The sequence below is a fragment of the Streptopelia decaocto genome, assembly GCF_964273445.1.
Source record: "Streptopelia decaocto genome assembly, chromosome: 6".
NCBI classification, from domain to species: Eukaryota; Metazoa; Chordata; class Aves; order Columbiformes; family Columbidae; genus Streptopelia; species Streptopelia decaocto.
In genome coordinates, this window is record NC_138660.1 from 49,345,321 (window position 1) to 49,372,016 (window position 26,696).

Below are 26,696 nucleotides of genomic sequence, written 5' to 3' on the forward strand. Positions count from 1 at the left end.
TAAGGTAGCAATTAAGGACTGACTGACAGTAACACGCATGTTTGTCTTTAAAGTAGGAACTTGTGTCTCGATGTTTAATGAAGGGTTTACAACTGTATTTAGTTTTTGTGCATGAAGTTCAGGTGAGGTGTGTCATGTATTCTGATGAATATGGATGAACTGAATGGGAGGAGGATTTTTGAGATAAATTAAAATGTCTTGGATGCCCTTTGTCTTGAGGACGTTGTGCTTTGGCACAGACAGGGTAGCCCAGGTGGTTTGACCTGTGCTGAGCTCCTGGCTGCTGTGGCCAGACTGTCTCTGGCAAGGGAGCTGCTCAGTGTCTCCTCTGGCACGGCTCTGCATAGGCTCGGCACTGGGCATGGACACACAGGCTCTTACAGTTTTGGTAGAGAAGGAACAATGTTGCTCAGTATTACTCCACACTTCTGGAAAATGTAAATATTGGAGAACAGGTCCCATTCTTAAAGATGAATTAATATATTCACTTCCCTGTCTCATGATGTTGAGTAGCTTTTGGGTGAAAGTGCTTTTTTGAAAATACAAAGAGTGGTCCAGTAGCCAAAGTTAGAAGTGGGATGTGCTTGCTTAGCTGTTCTGTTCTCAGTTGCACCATTGCACTACAGGGAAGTGGCTTGCTTTAATATTGCATTCTGTGTGTATAAGTTCTTGTCCCAGTCATGAAGGTGAGAGATGAACATATTTGGACTAACTGAATTGAATATTAAACTTACGGATATTTTAGCTCTTTTATTTATTGCAGGTAATTAAAGTATATAGTGAAGACGATAGTAGCAGAGCTTTGGAAGTACCACGTGATATAACAGCCAGGGATGTATGTCAGCTGTTGATATTGAAGAACCACTATATTGATGACCACAGCTGGACTCTATTTGAACAACTTACCCACACAGGTTTAGGTAAGACTAACAGTACACAATGGTGTGGCAGTGCATAACGTGTTTGGTGTTCATTTTCACATAAAAGTACAATTGTAATAGAAGGGCTTAGGAGTAAAATGATGGGAGGGCTTGTGTGAATTTGTTCTTTGGGAGTTTGTTTCTTCTGTTTATCTTTTTTTTGGCACAGTACGTTTGCCTCACGCTGTTTGATCTATTCTACATCTGTAAGAGTTGATCTGAAAGACACTAACCATTGAGGTTCTCACTGCAAATTTTTTCTCACTTTTTCTTTATTTTCTTTGGCAGTTCTTCCTCTTCTACTGATGTTTCCTGCTTATCTCTGACAAGACATGGGTTATTTTCATTGCATGTAGTGCTATTCTATCTGGACAACAGGGCTCAGTCTTCAGAAACATCAGACTAGGCTGTCAGTATTTTCCTTCAATACGATCAGTTTGGCCAGATTTATTGTGAACTCTGGGACAGGCCTTAAAAAGCAGAACAAAGCCATTCTTCTAAATTTCCAGTTATGGACCAATGAACTGTGTTGAAGTGACTTTATGCTTAGTATTTTAAGTTGCTGAAAAGAAATACTCTGAACTCCTTCCACATTATCAGTGTTCCTCTAGTGTGGTAAAAAGCCTCTTTTTCTATTATAAAGTTTAAAAGGAGTAATCCGTGATTTCAAATTAACTGTACGAACATCTGTACTTTTAACTTCTGATCTCTGTTCCTTTTTGCAGTGTATAGACATAATTTTGCAGTATAGAAACCCATTAAGACAAATTAAATATAGGGAGTAAGGAGAAGTTTGCAGAGATGTAGAAAATGCAGAAGACAGGAAAGACTTCACTTAGCAGAAGATGATTTTACAAGCCCACTATTAGGCTGTAGTATTGAACTGATCCTCTAGTCAGACAATCTTACTTCTTTTTAAAGCATGTTTCGGTACTCTATTGTGTTTGATTTTGATAGGGAATTATATCAGAAAAATCTGCTAGAAGACAAATGCCATGTCACTCAGAGTTTTCATATTATTCTTGAACTTTGGCACTGTATTCGAGTTACGAAAGGTGCTACTTCTGCAACCTCAGTTCTAGTTGCTAGTGCAAAGTGTGGCATGAGGAAGAGGATGTTTTGGGGGCCTTCCTGCATTCTAAAATACATAGAAAACTCCTTGGAGTCCTTAATTTTTAGAAGAAAGTGCACTGGTACCTGGTAATTCTAGTACTGTTGATGTAAAAAAAAAAAAAAAAAAAAAAAAAAGCAAAACCAAAACCCAACAAAACTAAAACCCAAACCAAACAAAAACCCAAAAACCCAACCAAAACCCACAAACAAACAAAAAAAACCCCAAACACAAAAACATGCACCATCACAAGAAAAATAAACACCTGCCCAACATACACACAAAGCTATTGTTTAACTACCTTTCTTTGTATGTATCTAGGGAATCTGGACTCATGCATTTGTGTAAAATAAACTTGACTGTGCATCTCCAACTGTATTATGTTTAATAGATGTATTTTAAAGATGAACTAGAAAAGCTAAACTGTTTTCTGCCCTTTTCTGCTCCTTTATCCTATGAAGGCAGCCTCAAACGTTTTTCAAGTTTTTTTCTTGCTTTGTAACATTTCAAAGTTATTTATAACCTTTTGCACTGAATGTATCAGTTGTAAGATGCTTCCGGCTCAGAGTAAGGTCAGAGTTAAATCTGGGTTGAGGCTGTAAATGACTGACTGCTACAGAAGCAGAGGCATAAAAATGGCTTTAGACAACACTACTATGTAAATAGTAGAAGTGTTTTCTGTATTTTATAGTGGCGGTGGTGTTTAAGTAGTGTAGTAACTACAGAAGAACACACTTTTGACAAACCATGCGAGAACAACAGTGGCGTTGTTTCTCCAGTTTTATTTATTTGCATAATACACCTTTTGTCAAATAGTGTGTTAGTTTCAATTGGAAGGATTTCTTGGAAGATTTCAATATCAAATAATTAGTTAAGTGGCTTTTCCTAAGAGTCTGAAATTCTCAAAATAGCTGGCATGCAGGTCTGAAGACCTGCATTCACCATACAGTCTTCTGATCGCTCCAGCTGCTTGAGGCATCATTTTAGAAATCATTTAGAAATTTTAGACTGCTTGAAGGTAAAGGGGCCCAGGATGGCTGGGTGGCATTCAGAGATTGCTTCTTCCACGCTCAGGATCAGAGCATCCCCACACGTAGGAAGTCAAGGAAGGGAGCCAGGAGGCCTGCGTGGTTGAATAGGGATCTGTTGGGTATGCTCAAGCAGAAGAGGAGAGTTTACAGGTCATGGAAGCAGGGGCTGGCCACTTGGGAGGAATATAAGGCTGCTGTTAGAGGATGTAGGAAGGCAGCTAGGATAGCCAAGGCCTCCTTAGAATTACAGCTGGCGAGAGGGGTCAAGGACAGCAAAAAGAACTTTTTCAAATACATAGCAGATAAAACTAATACCAGAGGCAATGTAGGCCCACTGATGAATGGGGTGGGTGCCCTGGTGGCAGAAGATACAGAGAAGGCAGAATTACTGAATGCCTTCTTTGTCTCTGTCTACTCTGCCGGAGGCTGTCCTGGGGAGCCCTGTACCCCTGAGACCCCAGATGAAGCCAGGTCAATGGAGGAGTTTGCTTTAGTCGATGAGGACTGGGTTAGGGAGCAATTAAATAGTCTGGACATTCATAAATCCATGGGTCCAGATGGGATGCATCCGCGGGTGCTGAGGGAGCTGGCTGAGGTCATTGCTGGACCGCTCTCCATCATCTTTGCCAAGTCTTGGGAAACGGGAGAGGTGCCCGAGGATTGGAGGAAAGCAAATGTCACTCCAGTCTTCAAAAAGGGCAAGAGGGAGGACCCGGGTAATTATAGACCGGTCAGCCTCACCTCTGTCCCTGGGAAAGTAATGGAACAGCTTGTCCTTGGTGCCATCTCAGGGCATATCAAGGATAAGAGGGTTATTAGGGGCAGTCAGCATGACTTTACCAAGGGTAGGTCATGCTTGACCAACCTCATAGCCTTTTATGAGACTGTAACAAGGTGGATGGATGATGGCAGAGCGGTGGATGTGGTCTACCTTGACTTCAGTAAAGCCTTTGACACAGTCTCCCACAGCATCCTCACAGCTAAGTTGAGAAGGTGTGGTCTAGACAATAGAGTAGTGAGGTGGGTTGCAAACTGTCTTAGGGAGAGAAGCCAGAGAGTGGTAGTCAATGGTGCGGAGTCTAGTTGGAGGCCAGTATCTAGTGGAGTGCCTCAGGGGTCAGTGCTGGGGCCAATATTATTCAATATATTCATTAACGATTTGGATGAGGGAATTGAGTGTACTATCAGCAAGTTTGCTGATGACACTAAGCTGGGAGGAGTGGCTGACACGCCGGAGGGCTGTGCTGCCATCCAGCGGGACCTGGACAGGCTGGAGAGTTGGGCGGGGAATAACCTAATGAAATTTAACCAGGGCAAGTGTAGAGTCCTGCACCTGGGCAGGAACAACCCCAGGTTCCCGTATAGGTTGGGAGATTACATATTAGAGAGCAGTGTAGGGGAAAGGGACCTGGGGGTCCTGGTGGACAACAGGATGACCATGAGCCATCACTGTGCCCTTGTGGCCAGGAAGGCCAATGGCATCCTGGGGTGTATTAGAAGGGGGGTGGTTAGTAGATCGAGAGAGGTCCTCCTTCCCCTCTACTCCGCCCTGGTGAGACCACATCTGGAATATTGTGTCCAGTTCTGGGCCCCTCAGTTCAAGAAGGACAGGGAACTGCTGGAGAGGGTCCAGCGTAGGGCAACGAAGATGATTAAGGGAGTGGAGCACCTCCCTTATGAAGAAAGGCTGAGGGAGCTGGGTCTCTTTAGTTTGGAGGAGACTAAGGGGGGACCTTATTAATGTTTATAAATATATAAAGGGTGAGTGCCATGAGGATGGAGCCAGGCTCTTCTCGGTGGCAAACAATGATAGGACAAGGGGTAATGGGATCAAGCTGGAACACAAGAGGTTCCACTTAAATTTGAGAAGAAACTTCTTCTCAGTGAGGGTGACAGAGCACTGGAACAGGCTGCCCAGGGAAGTTGTGGAGTCTCCTTCTCTGGAGACATTCAAAACCCGCCTGGACATGTTCCTGTGCGACCTCACCTAGGTGTTCCTGCTCCAGCAGGAGGATTGGACTAGATGATCTTTTGAGGTCCCTTCCAATCCTAAACATACTGTGATACTGTGATACTGTGAAAAGGTGAATTGTTCATTTTAAAAACAAAATAATTTTCTAAATGATGAGGGTAGTGATTCAAAATTACTAGGAACAACTTGAGATATCTTTTTGTTTGTTTTTTAATAATACTGAATAATAATGGATTTATTTTTATGATACTGTTAGAATGGGTTTTGTTTGAAAGGTTTAACATACTGATCTTCACTTGCATTAAGTAAATTCTTAAGCACTGGATGAGAAGTGTGAGCATATGTGTCTATGTGAATTCCAGTATGATGGGGATTAATAATTCATTCATCAATTAGTGAACATTTTCTTTAATATCTAACAGCTGTCTGAGTACTCCTGAATTAGATATGATTGCATGAATCTTAGTGAGCTGAGCACAGTGTTCTGCTTTTAATCAAGAAAGACATTAATTACAACACCAAAGTGTGCCTTCATTGCTGTGTGGAGGTCAGTGCATGTGAAAATTAAAAAAGAAAAACAAAACAAAAAACAAAACAAAAACAAACAAAAACTCCAAAACAAACAAACAAAACAAAACAAAACAAAACTACCCACCCAAAAGGAAACACAAAAACATAGTCTGTATATTCCTGTTTTCACAAACCTATATGCCCTTTAGTGTGGAACTATATTTTTCCTTTTCTTGTGGGAAATTTTTGTGTTGACTGTAAACAGTTTTCCATTTGCTTCTGCAGCTCAACAGATGTGTTGAGGGTTCGTCTTTGAGTAGGCAGTAGTGCCTTGGCCATATACCTCATCGTTGTGTTTCAGTCTCTCATTTTTATTTCACTATCCACATTCTTTTAGGTAGCTTGTGGGAAGGCTCACAAAGCACTATCTGTGTGATAGTACTGGGCAATGGCTTCTCTGTTTTTATTTCATTTAAATTTTCTTCTCCCTCTGGGTGGCTGTGATGGTTTGACGGAAATCAAGTAAGCCTTCATGCAGGTAGAAACTTTTATTCTTAGTAGTTAGCATGGTATTTTGTTTTGAATTTAGTTTGAGAACACTAGCTTTCCAGTGTTTGGGATTTGGTATTAAAGGAATGAAGAAGTCACAGATATCATGGCTATTGCCAAGGGGACAAAAGACTTTACAGCTGTCCAGCGGCAGATGCTGGAGAGGAAGCTTTTTGAAATGTGTTCTATCATGCACGTCAATATTGAATCTTCTTCCATGTGCTTTAGTTACTTTCCATAGTTAAGGAGATGTTGTTCTGGGCTGTAGCAGGTGCTCCTCATGCTAGAGATAGTCGTAATAAAGAGGTGGTAGCGAGTAAGGTAGAAGCTCTCCAGTCTAGCTGGAAGAGCAAAGAGGATCTAATTAAACCAAAGTGCAGCTTTTTCATGGCAACATTTAGAGATTTGATTACAGGGCTGTGGTTTGGAGGGCACTAAATCAGTGTTTCAGTAAGATGAAGCAATGGTAAAATATTCTGTGATGTGACACCTAAAAAATAAAGAAGTTGCAGCACCCTTACCCATCCATTGGGGTGATGCAGAATGTCTTATTTTTTTACCAAGAAGTAAGCCTTGAGGAAATGGTATTTTCTAAAATGTCACAATGCCAACTGTTTAAATGTCATCCCAGAGGAGCACTTTCTTTCTGTAAAACTGAAAGGAAAAAAAGTGCTGGTTTTGAGTAACAGCTTCAGTTCTTTAGTGTCTCTTTACCCCTGCATCTGAAAAACATGTTTTGGAGTAGAGCAACCTGTACAATATTTTAAGATTCTCACTTTTCTTTCACTGTTTATGGGGCTATTTTTTGTTTTCTGAATTGCTTTATGTTTTTATTTGCTCAAAACCAAAAGAGAAGTGTACCAGAGATGGACAATCATATTAATACCCCTTGAGAACTACTAGGGCATTGCCAGGGTGTGCAGAGATGCAGTTAGAAAAGGAAAAGCTCAGCTTGAGTTGAAATTAGCCAGAGTTGTCAAAAACTGCAAGAAAGGGTTCTTCAGGTATATAAACAACAAGCAGAAACAGAATGAAAATATTTGCCCTCTGTTAAACAGTAGGGGTGAATTGGTCACCAACAATGCTGTAAAGGCCGAGGTTTGCAACAATTTCCGCTCCTTTGTCTTTACCAGCACTGTTGGGTACCAGACCTTGGGAACAGAAATCCAGGTTGATGCAAGCAGAGACAGACCCACCATCAGCAGATGGAATAGTTGGTATGTGAACTGTTACAGGAGCTTGATCCCTATGAATCGATGGGCCCCAATGCTATCCACCCAAAGATTTTAAGAGAACTTGCTGATGTTGTTGCAAGGCTGGTTTCTGTAATCGTTGAGAAGTTGTGAAGATCAAGTGATATCCTAGAAGACTGGAAGAAGGCTAAAGTCACCTCCATCTACAAGAAGGGCTTAAAGGATGATCCAGGAAATTATGGGCCCATCAGTCTTACCTCTGTCCCTGGGAAAGTTATGGAACAGATCCTCCTGGGGGGCTATCGAAAGTCAGTTGAAATGTGTGATGGGGAAAAGACAGCTCAGATTCACCAAGGGCAAACAGTGCATAACAAAGCTGATCACCTTCTATGACAAAACAACCTGCTTGGTTGATGTGGGATGAGCAGTGGACATTGTTTACCTGGATTTCAGCAAGGCCTTTGATATGGTTTCCCACAGCCTCCTCTTAGAGAAACTGGTGTGTTACAGTCTAGACAAGTGATCTCTGCGGTAGATGGGGAACTGAATGACAGAGTGTACCCAGAAGGTGGTGGTAAATGGCTTCTTTTCAAACTAGCAACTTGTCATGAGTGGGGTCTCCCCAGGACAGACATTGGGCCCAATGCTGTTTAATATCTTCACAAATTATCTGGATGATGGGATCAAGTTGACGTTTGCTGATGATACCAAACTGAGTGGGGAAGTGGACACTTTGGAAGTCACCCTGCAGGAAGACCTGGATAGACTGGAAGAGTGGGATAACAAGAATGTTACGAAGTTCAACAAGAACAAGTGTAAGGTCTTGCACCTAGGAAACATAATCCAGGTGTGCAGCACAGGCTGGGATCTACCAGGATGGGGAGCAGCTCTGTGGAAAGAGTCCCGGTATGAACTCAATATGAGTGAACAGTGTGCTTCTGTGGCAAAGAAATCCCACAGGATGCTGGGCTGCATCAAGAAGAGTATCACCAGCAGAGACAAAGAAGTAATTATCCTGCTCTACTCAGCGCTTGTCAAGCCACACCTGGAATACTGTGTTGAGTTTTAGTGCCCAGTATGCAAAAAAGGTGTGGACAGGCTGGATAAAGTCCAGAGAATGGCCACAAAGATGATGAAAGCACTGGGAAGCTGCCATGGGAGGAAAGGCTGAGAGAACTGGGTTTGTTCAACCTTGAGAAAAGAAAGCTCAGGAGAGACCTTATCCCTGTGTTCCAATATTTAATGGGTGGCTACAAAGAAGATGGAGACTCCCTTTTTACAAGGAGTCACATGTAAAAGACAAGTGGTAATTTGTAAAAGTTAATTCTGGAGAGATTCCAATTGGACAAAAGAGGGAAATTTTTCACAATGAGAATGATCAGCCATTGGAATAATCTCCCCAGGGAAATGGTGGATTCCCTAATATTGGGCACTCTTAAGATTCAGCTGGACAGGGTGTTGGGCCATTTTGTCTAGACTCTGTTTTTCCTAAGAAAGGTTGGAACAGATGAACCTTGGGGTCCCTTCCAACCTGGTATTCTATGATTCTATTATTTATTAGCTTCATTTGATCTGGTTACAAAATGTGAATTTTGTAGCATCCTTTCTTCCTGTCTTTATGGGCTCAAGAATTAGTTAAATTCAGTGAAGAATGAATTAAATTAAATAGAAATTTAACTTTTCCCTGCTAGATCTGTAGATCATGAGAGTGCTTTTTCTCTGCTAGTCATGAGTTTGTTATTTTCCCACTGAGGTGGGATTTAGCTGTATGAGTGTAGTGTCTCTAAATTTGCTGGCTGGAAACTTCCCCAAGAAGCTTGTAGATCTGTGGGCTACAGTGAGGCTGTTGGCCACCAGATTGGACAGTGTGGAAGCATGAAGCAGTGACTGGTAAAAGAGGTGGCAAGTGAAGATCAGTAAAATACGTTGTAGTTCTAAAGAGGTTTTAATGATTTCAAATTTGAAGTTTGATTTTTGTCTCTTAGAAGGTTGTGCATGCTACACTTTATGAAAGGTGGGCTCTTTGTTTAGCCAGGACTTGCAAGAATTTATGATTTTTTAAAAAATCTATACTATTCTTTTATCTAAGATTTTTTTATCTAAGGTTTTAACAATGGGCAGTTACATAAGAGCGTCAACATTCATTTAAAGTGTATAATAAGGTCCCTTAGGATAATGCAGTGAAGTATAGAAAATGTAATCAGAAAATTGCGAGTTACATGGCCCATGTGTCACTGCTTGGCCTCTGCAAGACAACATGGATTTGGTCATGAAATGGAGTAGAGCCCTCAGCTGCCCCTGTAAAAGAAAACAACTAAACATGAGCAAAAAACCCCTCATGTGACCTTTCTCAGAACTGGGGCCCTGCTGAGGTGGAACAGTAACTTGGTGTAACGTGGGCCTGACTAATGGACTAGGCTCTTAGGTGCAGGTTTTGTGTTGCTTTTTTTAAAATGTGTTTTATTTTTTTACAGGAAGAGCTATAGAGGATCATGAATTAGTGATGGAAGTCCAGTCAAACTGGATAATGGAAGAGGAAAATAAACTGTATTTTAGAAAAAATTATGCCAAGTATGAGTTTTTTAAAAATCCACTGGTAAGTTCTAACATATCTCTGAAGTGATGCAGTTGCTGTTGATGCAAAACAGTCTTTTCTGTTAACATACAGGCAGAGTTTAGAGTTGTTAGTGTAATGTGAGTCAAAAGCAATAATTAGAAGGGAATATGTGAGATACAGGAATACATTGCAGTGTTTTAACTGTTGGCTAGTCTTTTTGTTGCAACTGTGAAACATCCATGTTTATACTTTGTTTTGGGTGAGGGGGGCGGACGTGGGTTTAATTTTATTGAAGTGTGCACATGGATCTACAACAAAATAAAGTTTATGAAATTGAATGAAGTTTCCATCAAGTGACAATAAAATACAAAATGAAGCAGTGTAAGAAGGGGCATCTGTAGAAAAGATGATTTTATTGTTGAAGTGAAAATCGAATGTTAAGGCCCAGTGCTGCCCAATGGCAGCTTCTCACAGCTGCAGCTAAATGACAGCTGACACAAAAGGGCATGAGCAGCCATAACGTATTAGGAGTAAGTGAAAGCGAAGCCAAAGTTAGCGTATGTAAGGAATGGAAAGAGAGCAGAGACAACTCGTAGCTCAAGGATGTTGCCAAAGGTTAATGCTGCTGATTTGGACCTTGGCTGATGGCAAAGGCCATGGAAACAGTCCTGGCTCAGCAGGAGAAACTTGCCACCTGATTGCTCAAATGCATGGTGTGTTTGGATCGCTCCTAATGCTGTCTCTTGTAAAGCCGGCTTGTTTCAGATGTCAAAGGGAGAAGCAGCAGAAATATATGAGGACTTGAAAGGTGAAAGGTGCAAGGGAACTCAAATTATCTACCTGAGAAAAGATAAATATTAAGATACCAGAAGATAGAAGAGATCTGAGGGGTTTTTTCTTGCTCCACCTGTGTTTTTCTGGGTAAATCATATACTCCTCTACTATGGAAGTATCACTGCACTAGTGAAAAATTCTGAGCCTGAGATGTTCTCCAGTTAGCAGAGAAGCTTTTAAAGAATAAATCTGTTTGTGTGTTGGTTAACCAGTGAGCGGAACCAGGTGTGGAGTGTGATTGACATGCCGCTATGACCAGCATCAGCAGACATGGCTAATCAGGGTCCTTCCTGTTCCTGTTGAGTCCCATTCTGGGTACTGTGGTCCAGGTGTAGCAAGAATGCTTTATCAGAAGTATGTTGATATGAATTAACCCTACCAGTAGTTCATTTTTATTAAAAGTTAAAGTCAGTGGACATTGGACTGCCAATGGAATATTAGCTTGGAACTTCTCAAAGCCTTGAGAAAACATTATTTGTAACAGTCAAACTCTTAGCTGGTTCCTATCAGCCTGTTGAACTCCCCAGCTGCAGGTCTGTCCCTAAATTATACCTTGAGCTTTCATCGTTAATGAAATTGGCACTTTACATGCAGAATTTGTAACCACACTGTATTGATGTACGCAAATTTTGGTGTTAATTCATATTCGTATCATACAAAATGGACAATTCAAAAAAGCAAGCTGAGGGGGCTAGTTCTCTATTAATGGAAGTTACTCCAGAATATTTACTGGTTTTCTAGTGTAATGAAAACAAGACAAGAGAAAACAATGCGATTTTTCAGCATGTTGGTGTATACCCTCCTACTTTGTAGCATCTCGAAGCCCCAGGTAAGCATATGAACAGCAACAGAAATTACTACTAGAAAAATAGCACTAAGGGCCAAGTACTGCAATATGACATGCAGGGTTTTTGAAACCCTCTTGCTTCCAGGGACCATTGATGTTTTCTCAAAATTCCAAGTTTTTCATCAGATAATATATAGGATGTCACAAATTTAGGAATTATATTAAGGTAAACTTAAACTGTTGGATCAGATAATCTGCAGTGTCTTGCACTGCATTGAGAATTTTAATTTTATGTTCAAAAGAGACAGGAGGTTTTATATTTATCTTTATGGAACTTTGATACAAATTGTTTTTGTTACAGGGTTTTTTTCCAGATCATATGATATCTTTTCCAAGTGAGACCAGTGCAGCTATAAGCCATTCTGGGATATTACAGGTTTGTAATCTTTGAATGAAGATGAGCCACCATAGCTCAGAGTTTCCCTTGTGTTGTGTGAGCACAGCTCATTGTCACTGTTGGATCTGTGACTAGGTTTTGAATACCTCAAAACATGGTTAATAACTTTTCTTCCTTACGAGATATGATGTGTCTCTTCCAGATAGTTGTTATTATATGACCACGCCTGGAAACTTGCACATTCTTTCAGAATCAAGGAGTGCCAAACCAGACAAAATGCACTAAAAATGGTTATTACATTTGTTGGGTATTTGAGTTGAAAGACCCCATTTCCTAAAAAAGGTGGGGTAGTGCAGTACTCAGCACATGCTTAACAGCAGGCCTTGGTGGAATAATGAGGAACTGCTAATGTGATACAAATGGATATAAAAAAGAGTTAAATGGTCAAACTCAATGAGTAGAAAATTTAGACTGACTAGTATGATTTGTTGGCTTGAAGGCTACTGTAGCCTTCGGAAAAAAAAATCAGTGTTAGTCATCTTTTAAGCAGATGAAAGATGTTAATTTACAGTGGGAATAATTTCACAGAATGACCATATCAGGGATCATCATCTTACTTCTCAAAGAGGGGAAAAATGAGTAATAAAGGTGGAAGCATACACATCACTCTTGTTTGCTTGTCACTAGAAAAATTAATTAATAGACAAACTTTCACTGGTCTTAAGACAACAGTCCTATGTGTGAGTTTTGGGGATAAAGAATGATTGGAAAAGCAACATAATTACAGAAGATTTTTAAGGTAGAAGTAAAAGAAATATAGAAATTAGAAATTTTCTTTTGCATCTATATAATAAATTCTACCTTTGCATCAATGAGTAAATTAAAAATATGAAAGAACCAATTCCGAAAGCATTCTTCTGTTTTAAATAGTTACATCCATATAGAAGCTAGCGTTAGTCAGGAGGTTAAGATTATCCCAAATATAGTGAAAAATGTTTCAAATTATCCCCAGTGTTAATAGAACTTAGTATTTTTTGCTCATAAATGTGATTTGGTAGTTTGAAAAAAATAATAAAGACTTTTATAATGGAACTGTTTGCCCTATACTCTTGCACAGAACTTCCTTTAGCCCTGGAAATGGAACATACTGTGATAGGTAGAATGTGTGCAGAGCTTGTGGGCAAGATTAAGAATCATTCTAAATATGAATAGTTACATCCCATTTTGATAGCTTGAGAAGATGTTACAAAATCTCCTCTGTTGCTATTTCGTGTTTCATTGCCTGCTTAATTGTATTTTGTTGAATAGAACTTGCTTAGGCACAAAGTAGAGAACACCCTTGTGGATGGTGCAGCCCTTACACATCTAAATTGTGTACAGTGTGTCGCTATTTCCTTGGAAACTTTCATTAAGACAAGTTAACGGGCTTTTGTTACTATTTGTGATGTGCTTGGTCAATTATCACAATCCCAGTGTTTACAAATGATTAAAAAATAATTTCTGATACTTTCATAGTTTTTTGTGAATTGAGCTGTAAGGAAGTAAAATGTTTTCAAGTATGTTTTTCTTGACTTTTGTTGATAGTGAAGAAGTGAGTGTTTTGGCTGATAACTTTAAATCAGAGCATCTAGATAACCTCAAAACCAAAAAGCCATTTAACTGTCTCCTATCCATTTAGCATGTTCCAAGTAAAATCACTAGGTCTGACATGCACAGAATGTCTATGTATCCCAAAGAGAGAGGTTTAAGCTCTGACATTAAGATCTTTAGCATTAAAAAAAAAAAAAAAGTGTGTCGCTATATTATTTAGAATATGGCTGCTCTGAGACAGAGCACTGTATGTATTTGTCTGGTGGTAGACAGTATGGATCACTTGGAACTTGCTTTGCAAATTGGATGCTTTAAAACATGTCAAAAATGAACGTCATATGAAGATTTTCATCTGTGGCCTCTCCGCATAGTAATGAAACATTCTATTATAATTTTCAGACATTGGGTTGGCTTGGTTGTTTTTTGAGAACCACAGCTTTCACAGGTGGTCAACAAATTAATTCACTTGGTCTGATTAAATGTGAAACCATTGTTGAATGTAATTTTAAATGGGGCTTCTGGCTTGTTTAAAACATGGGCTGTTCATTGGAGCAACTCTTATTTTAGATGAATTCATGTACATACTAGATCCTCTTGTATTCTTATTCATCACAGCATTTGCAATGAATAGACTGCACAGCATGGATAGTGTTGACAGAATTGAGTCTTCCTGAGTTAGTAGGTGAAATCCTAGTCTCAGTGAAGTCAATATTTTTTTTTAATTACTTCAAAGGGTCAGAATTTTATCCTAGGTTTCTTTTGTTTTCTTTTTTCTTCTTTGAATAACATTTCTACAGTTTTGTCATTCTGTTTGTTTGATCTTTGATTGTATTTATAGCATATTTTTTCACTATGCAGTATGTCAATCAGCATTTTAAATGTAACAGTGACATTTTCAAAATAGAAGGTTGAAATTAACTCAAGTAATTACATTTTTTTCTGATTTTACTTGAAGAATAGACCTATTTTCCTCCCCTCTTCATCATGTTTTAATAGAGGCATTTGATATTCATGTTCTGTAGGTAGACTTGAAGTTCAGAGTTCAAGTCTTATAATGACCAGTTTCGCTGCTTCTGTCTAATAGCTTTTTACATATAATGTGAATACATTAAAAAAAGCTGTTTTAGGTATCACATGTCCAAGCCATCTTCCAGAGCAATGAAAAAACACTTGCACCTGATGTAGAATTTATTAAAGATGGGAGTACATATCTTTCCTAAATAAACATTAAAAAATCAATGTTATATATTCTATGATTCTAGATTCAAAAATTAAAGATGGAACAGGATTACCAACATAAGCACTCATAATTTGTTGAAAGGTGGAATTACTGATAGTGTCTTTTCCTTTTGTCCTATCCCCATTGCTATCATGTTCTTAGTTGTTCCCATTCTCTGCTTTCATAGATTAAAGATTCAAGCTTTCATTTCTTTAATCTCTCTGCCACAGCAAGTCTCTCTGTCCCTGACCAGTTTCTCATCTGACTCTGTTCCAATCTTTGGCTGGAATAGCCGCACACTGAATTTCAGTTTCTTGCCAATCTCCTAAACATGTCCTAGTCTGCCCGTTGCCTTTCCCCACCTTCCGCCCCAGGTTTTGTCAGCCTTTCTCCCAGTCTAAACCCCTCAGACTGAGTGAGGACTATAGGAGACAATACAGAGGATCGCTGTCAGTTCTTCTCTGGAGTTAATTGGTGCCTTTAAAATTTATCAGCAGATTCTGTGGAAAGTCCTGCTTGTTCTCAGTAGCATGAGGCTGGGTCATGGCTGGCTATGATCACATCTTTGAAGAAATCAGTCATCAGATTCAAACTTGATTCACAGACTGTCATGAAAACAATGGCTCCTTTAACTCTCTAAAATCATGCGAGCACTCGAGAAACATCTACCTTAGCAAATGTGTCTGCTACTGCAAGCATCCTTTCATTGAAAATGTTGCAGATGCAGACAAATAAGTTGTGTGGTTAGGAGTGCAGCTCTCAATCTTTATTGCATTCTGTGATATCTAGTATTTCCACATTTTTTAATATTATATTCATCTGAGATGGTGTGGTGTTTTTCCTGTTATATTGTTTTTTCACTTGTTGATTTTTATTTTTTTTTTCACCTCAACAAAAGAAATTTACTTGCTTTGTTTAGATTGGTTTTAAATTGGTTGGTTTTACAGCTAATCAAATTGTAATCGAGTCCTTGGTGCTGTCATATAGTAGTATCTGAAAGCCATGGTGACATTTGACAGCACTCTACATATCATATAAAGTATTTCACTGCATGGGGGAGAGGGTGAAAGCTTATTTCTGCATATTGTGTGACCAGTAATACCTGTCTGCAGCATACCATCATTTATTTAACTCTCCCCACTTCTTCTTCATATATTAAGGACTTTTCTTATTTTTCTTATTTTATCCTATTTTGGTTACCCCTTATCTGCACAAACAGGGATCCATTCTGCCCTGTAATAGACTTACATGTACCTCCATTCAAACAAACAAACCAAAAGAACACCAAAAAACCCCACAACTCAACTAAAACAACAATAAAAGTGCAATCAAAACCAACCCGCAACCAAAAAACCCGAGGAAGTTACCTTTTTACTGTCTTTAGTTGTAGCTGTTTATTACAGACGTTCATTTCTCACTGTGAAATATTTTTACTGCTTATTTCTTCTGACAGTTAATGGTTTTTACTATGGCTTGTTCATGTTATATTTTCTCGCACAGTCCTCAGCTGTCTTAGAAAGAAAAAGATGGATCTAGGATTGCCTTTTTCCTAGCATTATTGCTACTTTATTTTAATTGATAGCAGGCGTACAACAGCGACTGTTGAAGCTGAGCTTTCTATTGCTCCTCCACTTTCGTCTGCTGAGTAAGAAAAAAGATTTTCATGACAGCACTTCTGGTTTGAAGCTCTTATGGCAGAAATCCTGGGGTAGACACTTGTGCGGGCTGGGAGCCAACCGCTCCTTTCATCTTCAGCAGAGATACTAAAGCCTAAAAAGATGTTGTTTTTACATACATTGACCGGTTTATATTTTCCTAAAACTTCCATTTGACTTTGCTTATGGAGTTGGAATACTTTTTAAATTTAGCCTTTATATTCACCACCAGCGAGCCTGTTAATATGTGGCAAATGGGAAGATTAACAGGCTGGAACACCTACTAGGACCTACCCGTCTGCTTCAATGTGGCTGCAATAGCTTAAACTGCATTTGCACACAGTGTGCCAGCAGCACATGTAGATGGATGAACCTGGTCTTATTGTAATTTAACTATTCAGGTGAATAGCGGTGAAGCTATTCGTAATGCATTCCTGGTTGTGGGCTAGGGCCCTCCCCCATCAGTTGAAGCCTCCCAGGGTTACTGCATTTGTGCCAACCAAATTTAATTAGCTCAGGACGGTCTACAGGTTGTACAGTAATGCACCTGACTGGAAGGTAGGAACACAATAATAGCGAAAGAGTCCTGGTGTATCTTGATTGGACTGCGTTATTTAGTAGCCCAAGAATTTTGTGTGCTTCCAAAATTGAGTTTACTTCATCACTTTGCAGCACTCTGGCACTGGCCAGTCTGTCTCTTGCCTGAGAATCTGTTTCTTCTTGTCCTCAAGTCAGATTTTCTGGACGTGGCAATGGACAGGAAGAGAATCCAGCAATGAAAGCTGCAGATATCAACCAGAAAATCCCTTGTTCCCTACCTATATATAAGCTTTGATAGTATTTATGATGCTGTAGTCCAGTCTGGGGCAAGGTTCCTTGAAGAGATCAGTAACAATATAGATTCCTTTGCATATATGGAAATGGAAGAAGTTTAAATTAGCCTCTTTAGATATGAGTAATAGTTCTGAGTACTTTTCTTGGAAGAAGAGTAATAGAAATGAGTGCATTGCATGGAATTAGAATATAATTAACATGGTTTCCAGGTTTTAGTTGGTACTTTTGCAGACTGAGTGAAACTGTGTACTTGGTCTTAGCAAGATCCCAGCTGTTTTGGCTCTGACTGTTTGGCTGAAATGGCAGAAGAGAAGCCAGTGAATACCTTGAGTAGAGACAGCCCAACAGGCAGCTTCTCTGGGCATTAGTTAACTTCTCTGTCTGTCCATGGCATTCTGCGTTTCTGTGACCTGTGAGGGTGCACACCTTTTTCTTGCAGTTCCAGAACCAAAATAGCTGATCTCTCCAACTTTTACTTCCTCCTTTCTTCTGATGCAGCTTTGTTCAGTACTCCATGCCTCATGACCCTGAGCACAGACGGGAGCTGTATCTGCGTCTCCTGTCTTTAATTCAACTAATGTTCCTAAAACTTCTGCTTAAGCACAAGTTCAGGTCCTGAGACCTTTATTCCCTTTTTATTGAAAATGGTAGTATCTGCCTGACCTGCATGGTTTTGTGATTCAGATATCGTGAGTTGTTTGCTGAGTTAATTTTGGCTTAGATCAGTTCCCTTATCTGGTTTGTAACATGGTGGGGAGGAGGCATGGCATTATTTTTCTTTTCTTTTGGTAGCATTGATTTGCAGTTTTATCTAAATATGGTCTGAAGCATGGGATCAGAACTTCTTATACTGGTTTTGTTGCTGAAGTCAACATATTGCACAACTAATGCTCTCATTTCAAACCATATGTTCCAAATAAATATGTAACTTGCTTAGCACACCTTTGAGTTGTGTAACATTCTACACACCTTAAAGCAGAGGTACTCTTAATGGGATTAGATGCACTCATAACTGAATTAGTGTACTGTGATAGTGCATTTAGGGGGTTAATCCCCTTGGTCCTGTCTGAGTATGTTAATGAAACTGAAAGCTGGTTTCAGCTGAAAAGAAAAACGCATGTCTGATATTTTCTTTCAGATGTTCCTAAGCTCCAGCACGTATCCTGAGATTCATGGTTATTTGTATGCAAAGGAACAGGGGAAAAAATCGTGGAAAAAATTGTACTTTATTTTGAGAAGATCTGGCCTTTATTTTTCCACTAAAGGTACATCTAAGGTATGGGAAGAAAAAAAAAACAAGAGAACTATTAAGTTAGAGCAAGTGTGTATCTATTTATCATTTGCTGTAATAATAACCAAAATTTGAATTTCAACTTACAGTGTTAAAAAGGAAAAAAAAAACCAAACAAACAAACCCATACTTCATTACAGATAAAACCTAGACAGATATTGAGATATACAATTGGGAAACTGTTGTCTTAGAAATAATAGATTTTTTTTTTTGCCTAATAACTGGCTACTATTTTTCCAAGCAGTTAACAGAGTACCCTTTTAAAATGAATTTTCAAACAGTAGTTAAAATTCTGAAGTATACGGAGATGCTCTGAAAGGTGGACATAATAATTCATTATCTAAAACAAACAAAAACCTATGTATACAAGGACTTTACAGGAAGATTTTGAGAGTTCTCAAATTTAGTCACTGGATGTTTTTTCTTTTTACTAGTGCAACTTTTTGATGGCAGTACTTTAAACCAGATTATGTTAAATAGGCTACACTGGAGTTAAGACGTCTTCTACGTAAACCACTTAAGACAATGTTATTTCTTGTTCTGAATTTTCTGTGTTAATTGACAGAATGTTCATTGAGCTGTTTTTGTGTCCTTCAGCAAATTTATTTTATTTGCTTCCTTGACTTAATTAACCTTTCAGGATGGAGATAACGGTTAGAAATAGTACTGGGCAGTAATTATTACAGTATGTTGTTTTTTTGGTTTATGAAAGTATATTTTATTTTGATGTTTGAAAGGCATACTGCTCTCAAAACTTGATTCCTACTCTAATATTATTGTAGCTTGAATTTAGTGGATGTTTTCCTAGAAATTAAATCACTTATACCTGGGTTTTTCTCCCTCTCTGGAAGAAGGAACACTTTGACCAGTTTGAGGTGTTTTTTTCTTTGCATTATAAAATTAATGTTGTCTCTTTCTGGATTTCATGATGTCACAGTTAGAAGTGCAGTATGTAAGACTATATGTTGGAACAGGTTAACTACTGTACTTGTCTGAGTTTCTTATCTGGAGAGGATGGCTAAAAATAATCTAACTTTATTACATTGCTCTTCTTTTTAGGAGCCAAGGCATCTGCAGTTTTTCTGTGAATTCAGCAATAGTGATATGTACATGTCTTTGACAGGCAAAAAGATTTCTGGAGCACCAACAAACTATGGATTCTGCTTTAAGGTACAAGCTTATTATACTCATACATATTAAAGCAAGCCACAGGTCTTAGGTAAGCTTAAGTTTCCTTAAGGTTTTTAAAAACAATATTCAGCTGTCTATTATAAAATAGGAGAATTAGTGGCTTTTATTTCAACAGGTATTATCTTCAAGATATGCATTAATGCTAAAAAAAAATGTGCTGTGGCCTTCTAGCCTAACAAATCAGGAGGAACCAGAGACCTGAAACAGCTCTGTGCAGATGATGAACAAACTAGGACCTGTTGGATGACAGCAATTAGGTTGCTTAAGGTAATTTTTCTGTGTAAAGTTAACTTCTTGCTTAAGTTTACTATGTGAAATTTTGATACTGTGTGGCAACATAATTTTAGGTTCCCATGCAATAGCAATATCCATTTTGTACTCTGAAAGCTTATTTTTCTTCATCCCAAAAATACAGAGAGACCAAATTACTGGAATCATTGTAGGGGATGGGATGATGAACTGAAGCCTCAGTCTTGCAAATACTTTACATTAAGCATAGGCTGATTTGTAACCATGTTGAATTCAGTGAGATTGTTGAGTAATGTTGAACAAAACTACAAGAACGCACAGGAAGGAAATTTAAATGTTGGCTTAAAATGTGTCTGTTTGTGACAAAATAGGAATAGGTCACTTGCTGTATTAAATGGGTAATATTTAATGCAGAGTGTACTTTTGTAAAGGCAGCAGCAACAATAACAACATGTGTTTCCTTATTCTCACAGCATTTTCACTTACTTTTTAATAGTAAAGAAAAGCATACATTATCTTGCACATCTGGAAAAAAATTACTTGGTTAGGTTTATAATTTAAAATGCTAACCATGTTATTTTCTGGTTTTAGTATGGGATGCAGCTGTATCAGAATTACATGCAACCATATCAAGATAGAAGTGGCTGCAGCCCTTTGAATCTAACACCTATGGTATGTCCCATGGTAGCTCCATGAAAAAATACTGTTTCTGCAATCATGCTATTTTGAAGTAACTTATGTCATTTACACTATTGACCTGATCCTGCAAATCTTTGCATGTGCGAATGCTTGCTGAAATCTTCAGGGGTGTCAGGGTTGACTAAAGGGCTAATTAATTCACTTAATACAAATTGAGTAGTTCAGACTAGGTAACAGCCTTTTTCCCTTTGTCAAATCTCTAGCATTTTGGGAGTTCATTGGCTTATTATCACTGTCAAAAAGAATGGAAAGAGGATTTTGAAAAAAGAGCAGCAGAACTATAAATGCATCAAAAAAAGAAGCAAAGTGTTTAAGGTTACACATGCTGTAAATGATGAATAAGAAAGCTCTAAAAATTCCTTTTTCATATACAATAGTACTTTCATTTTATTTTTTTTAATGTAAAATATTAAGTACTTGAGGTGAATTTCAGCTCATGTAATAATGACTGGACTTCAGAGGAACATAATAATTTGCCAGAACTGGGTTTTAGAGGAAAGACGGCCCATACTAGGTACTATGTCCATCTCCTAAGACAGCTGGGATTGGATCAGGTTGTCCTTTTCTTTAATATCTTGTGTTATCCCAGTTCTTTATGAGTCATTTGGCTTCAGACTTCTTCATGGCTGAAAACCACTTTTGTGGTTTTTATTGGCTAAATTAGGTAAAAATTATTTGTTGCAGTGATTTTGTGGTGGATTTTTTGAGCTGTTATTATAGTTCTTGCTGTTAAAGTATTTAAATATGCATTTTCTATTAAGAGATATCCATAAAAGTAGTTTTCTGTGGTATTACTAATAAGCGTGGCTTCAAAATTGTGCTTAATACACTGACTGTGTCTATATGTTTTGTTACGTAAAGCTGTTAAAACAGCCAACTGTTGCTTTTATAAGGGATCTGGGAGCCATTACTGGTTCTCTCTGCTCTTACACTGCAGGGTGCATTTTAGCTTTTGTAGCTCCTAACACAGGAAGAATCTATAAACAGTACCAAGCATGGCACTCTTTTTCTACTTGTGTATAATTCATGAATTAAACAGCAAATTGGACAAACTTGGGAATTAAGTGTACAAGCTAGTGAGCACACTTCATGGGGGAACCACTGCCATGTTTCACACTCCTTCATAGCTCACAACTATGGCAGCTACCAGGAGTTCCTGCCGCTCTCCTAGAGGCAAACCTTTTCTCTTATTTTTACCCTTTTTTTTTTTTTTTTACTTTTTTGAAGTCCTTTACAGGTGACAGTTACTCAGGCAGACCTTAGACTGCAGTGTCGAGAATTGCAGTGAACTACAGAATTGCTGTCTTCCATTTCTAGTTATATTCATGTTTGTAACCAAACAGAAACAAAACAGAGCCGCTTTGGTTTTAACTGGGAAGCTTTGCTAACCCTACAGAAATCTGGGCCTCTTGCGTTACAGATGTTATTTCAACTTATAGAATGCTGGAATGTTCTTTTAATTATTTGAGATTCCAGTGCCTGCCAACATTCGAACTATTACAATACATATTAAACTTTGTTTTGTAAACCTTGGTTTCTGAGAAATATTTTGATGAGTTTTAAGACGGTTTTGTCGAACTTCAGTGCTTTTTATTATGTTGTTACAAACTTGATCTTCACTGGGAGAAAAATCCCAAGCATTTTTAAATAACAGATCCTACAGTTGTTAAGTCTATGATGAGGATAGAAGTGATGTATTAAAATATAAGTTAAACAGCCATAGAAATGGCTGTTTTCAATGCTCCAATCTGGTAAACTTTGAGTGAAGGTTTATATAGACAATATATACATTTATGACATATTTATAGAAAAATATTTCAAATATTTGTTAATTTGATGGTTATGCATAAGAATTTTATATGTTCTCATTTTTCTGTTTTTTGGGCAACTTAATAACAGTTTCCTGACTTGCTTTGACATGCAAAGGGCTAAATATAGTTAAAAATACATTGCTCTGCCATAAACTCTATTTATATTTATCATCCATTGCAGTAATGCAAAAGGATGATCTGTCCTGCCAGACTGTAAAACTGAGCTTTGCAGCAGCATACTGGAATTACAAGTGCTCTCTAGGGTAAAATGTGTTTGGCTCTGATGGGAAACGCTGCAGATACTTGAAACACCACGTATAAAACATAATGTTTTCTCAGAAACTCACTTTTAAATGGATCTTTTAAAAAGTGAACACACTAAATGTATTTTTCTTTGTTGCAGAGAAGCATTTCAGAAAATTCTTTAGTAGCAATGGATTTCTCAGGACACAGAAGCAGAATTATAGAAAATCCAACAGAAGCCCTTTCAGTTGCAGTTGAAGAAGGATTAGCTTGGCGGGTATAAACACCTTTGCTTTCTCAGAATAGTGTTTTCTGATTTTTTTTTTTTTTATTTTTTAACAAAAAAGCTTTGAAATCATGTTTTTACTTCTCTCTCATACAGAGGAGAGGGTGTCTACGACTCAACTCACATGGCAGTCCTATTGCCATGTCTAACATGGGTATGTGTGAGTTAATTAATTGCCAGAGAAATGTGATTGGTGGTTCTTTCAATCAAGGTGAAATGTTTTTTAAAGATCTTTATTTCTATAGCTATACACAGATCTCAGTCATGGTTTCATCATAAAATCTCTAGAGAAGAGGCTCAGAGACTTATTTTGCAGCATGGACTTGTAGATGGGTAAGTTAATTCTTTACGTAACTCTTCTGAGAGAAATTTCTAGTCAACAACTGCTATTTCCATGTACTTCTTATTGGGAGGGAGATGGAGGAAGGAAGATTTTTTTTACTTACGTAATAGAAATAAAAATTCTTTTTTATATAGGGCTATCTGGGGATCAGTTGGTTTCTATTTTATATCTTTTGGAAGCTATAAAGTGGTGATCTAACGCTTTGATTCTGTCATTGACAGATTACTTATATCTGCTTAGAGCCAGGCACTTGAGCTCTGTATTTGCACAATATTCTCTGGGAACTGTCAAGTTTGGCACCAGTGTCTTTTGTATCTCTTATTACTGATGAAAGAGTGAAAGCAAGCCTCAAAACATTGACTAACAGTATCCTAAGATGAACTGTGCAGGGACAGCCATTGAAAAAAAACCCTATGCTTTTCCTCATGAAATAACTAAAAATTGTGTTAGACCTTAATGGTAAACAAAAAACATTAGGATAAGATTATTCACTTTTATTTTTCTCTTTTGAATACTAATTAAAAAAAAGAAAAAGCAAGTAGGAATTTTTTGTTCAGATCCTCCTGTTTTTCATTTCGTTATTTTTATCCTTACTCCTATATTAACTGTAAACTTAGGCCTCCTTCATTCAGTGAGTGATTGATACCGTAAAACTCTTAAGTTTCTCTGTTTCCAGTTAGATACCTGTAATACCAGATTACTGGTTAAATTCCTTCAGTTTTGGGTTAAATATGTTGTAATACTGTTTTCTACATCTGCAGAAAGGACTTTAGGGGAAAAAAAATAGATCAGAAGGAAAGGGAGGAAAAAAAGTGATTCTCAGCAAGGATGACTAATTGGGCTTCCCTTTTTGTGTTTTTTCTTATTTTTTAAATTTCAAAGGTCCTGTTTTTAAGCCCAGCTAATCATCCTGAAACTGCTTCTGTACTCTGCATTCACTTTTGCACTTGTTGTATGGGAGGGATGGGACATGGGTGTGCATCCAACATCTATTTCTGAGCCATATGTCATTCAATGGGTGCACACACATACTGTTTAGTGAAACCAAGAAGATCTGGCGAGTAAAGAACAATGGTGTTAGAGATAAGAAAGTGAACACATTGCTCCTATTAGTTTAGTATAGTGTTGTTTATGTTATATTCTTGGATCTATTAATAGATATACATCGTGGGTTTTTTGAGGATGAAACTCTAGCATGGACTGTCTAGAACTGATTAGAACGTAGCAGTATGAGCGCTCATACACTGTCAGATACCTGATCCGGTGTTACAGTGAAGTCATGAATACATTACAGCATGTGACAAATGCTGTGCTTTTTGATTGGCTGAAAGGATTAATTATCAGCAGAAATAAAAGTTTTTAATGGGAATAACAAGATTTTAGTTTCTGGGGGCAGGGAGGTGGTGGGGCAGAGAAAATAATCCATATATGACAGAGGTGGTAGGACCTCTGTAATACTGTATGTACCAACAAATATGCTATTCATGATGGCTTAGAGAAGATAAAGGGACTATTATATAAGAATCTACAGTAGTCCCAGTATGTGAATAACCCAATAACAGAATTAGGGACAGCAAGAATCTTAAGGTATGGTATGAAGGAATAAAGTTTTTGGATCTACTGCTCTGGTCTAAAACCAGCTTTATTCAAGAAGTTGTCATGGTTTAACCCCATTTGGCAACTAAGCACCACGCAGCTGCTCACTCCCCCCCCGCCCCAAAGTGGGATGGAGGAGAGAATCAGAAGGGTGAAAGTCACAAAACGTGTGGGTTGAGATAAAGGTAGTTTAATAGGCAAAGTAAAAGCCACACACGCAAGCAAAACAAACCAGGAATTACTTCACTACTTCCCATGGGCAGGCAGATGTTCAGTCTTTCTAGGAAAGCTCAGATCCTTCAGCATAATGGTGACTTGGAAAGAAAAACGCCATCACTCCGAGCGTCCCCTACTTCCTTCTTGTTCCTCCAGGTTTATATACTGAGCATGATGTCATATGGTATAGGATATGCGTTTGGTCGGTTGGGGTCAGCTGTCCTGGCTGTGTCTCCTCCCAGCCTTCTGTGCACTCCCTGCCTTCTCATTGGCAGGTCAGTATGGGAAGCTGAAAAGTCCTTGACTGCTTAGCAACAACTAAACCATCAATGTGTTACCAGCATTAAGCTCATACTAAAACCAAAACACAGCATTATACCAGCTACTAGGAAGTAAATTAACTCTATCCCAGCCAAAACCAGGACAAATGTTTTGTAGCATTATTGTAGATCTCATGCTGTGCTCTCTAAAGGACACTGGGAGACTTTTCAATGACAAATGCTTGAAAGGATTGCAAACTGATCGGCATCTGATTGATGAATGGGATAATGGCATTACCAAAAGGCCCATAACAAAATGCAACTGATCATTTGGAGAATTCTTTATAAGTTTATGAAGGAGCACTTGTTTGGAGTCATCCTGCATCCAGCTAAAAAGCTCGCTTCCAATCAGCATTTCTGAGATGCTGTGAACTACTGCCCTTTCTTCATTATAAAGTCATCTTTTTAAAGGTTCTTTGACAACTACAGTAAGTCTATTGTGATAAAGTTAGAAAAGAGTAAAGATCTTTTTATGTGAAGGAGGACAAATGTTGCTTATCTTTGCTGTTAAAACAAGGAAAAAAGTAAGAAAATTGACTTTAAGAGAACTGATGAATGGGAACATAAATCCTAATCAACCTGTATTTTCTTTCCTACCCAGTGTGATTGCTTTGTGTATTGTTTTATGCAGATCTCAGTGTTTGGGTGTGGAAACCCCATTTTGGATATCTGCAAAGTGCCACATTCTTACCATGTTATTTTTCTTGATAAAATAAAATGCCTGACTTTAATGGCAAACATATGAAAGATTTAAGTTTATGCAAAGAACCTGTCTAGCTGTGCTTTGAAAATTTTAATTCATGTCTTGCAGAAGGTGGAAGGCCAGTAGGTGGTGAGGGAGGGCCCCTTAGGAGAGCCTCAGGCTACTGGGAACTCCAGCGTGTCCTTGGACTTGCTGTGTGCTCTTTAGAGCCATATGCTGAGTTGGCAATTATCTCTCACTAATAACTGAACTACTGTCAGAGCTCTGAATTAGACTGGATGGGGATTTTGATAGAAGTGTTAATGATTATGGACTCCAAATTTCTCAGTTCCAGGTATTTTCTTGCTTTGTACAAATAGAGCTCTTAGAAACTTGAGGATTAAATTAGTAGTTTGGATCCATGCTGTTAGTCAGTGAAAATCCACTCTGTCTGCTTTTTTTTCCCTGAAATCTGTTCTTTTCATATAATAGTGCTCTAATTCCTGGCATGTGGTTGGGCAAAAGTAGGTGGCCTCTAGTGCTCACTTGGTTGACACCTGCAAGTCCATCTTGCCCATTTTTTGTGTCTTGAAAGAGGAGCATCCTTGCC

At 38.4% G+C, this 26,696-nt stretch overlaps 1 protein-coding gene across 2 annotated transcripts in view; it reads left to right on the top strand.

Annotated features, from left to right (window-relative positions):
- The window catches only part of GRB14 (growth factor receptor bound protein 14), a gene marked incomplete at its 5' end in the record, with an annotated part of 71,710 nt that overhangs the window by 35,386 nt on the left and 9,628 nt on the right, over positions 1-26,696 (top strand). For both annotated transcript variants that reach the window (XM_082056144.1, XM_082056145.1), the window contains 10 exons: positions 764-920; positions 9,761-9,882; positions 11,826-11,900; positions 18,298-18,435; positions 19,510-19,620; positions 19,813-19,908; positions 20,482-20,562; positions 22,804-22,920; positions 23,026-23,083; positions 23,175-23,262. In XM_082056144.1, coding sequence (XP_081912270.1) covers positions 764-920; positions 9,761-9,882; positions 11,826-11,900; positions 18,298-18,435; positions 19,510-19,620; positions 19,813-19,908; positions 20,482-20,562; positions 22,804-22,920; positions 23,026-23,083; positions 23,175-23,262 — 1,043 coding nt within the window. The remainder of the gene's footprint in view (positions 1-763; positions 921-9,760; positions 9,883-11,825; positions 11,901-18,297; positions 18,436-19,509; positions 19,621-19,812; positions 19,909-20,481; positions 20,563-22,803; positions 22,921-23,025; positions 23,084-23,174; positions 23,263-26,696) is intronic.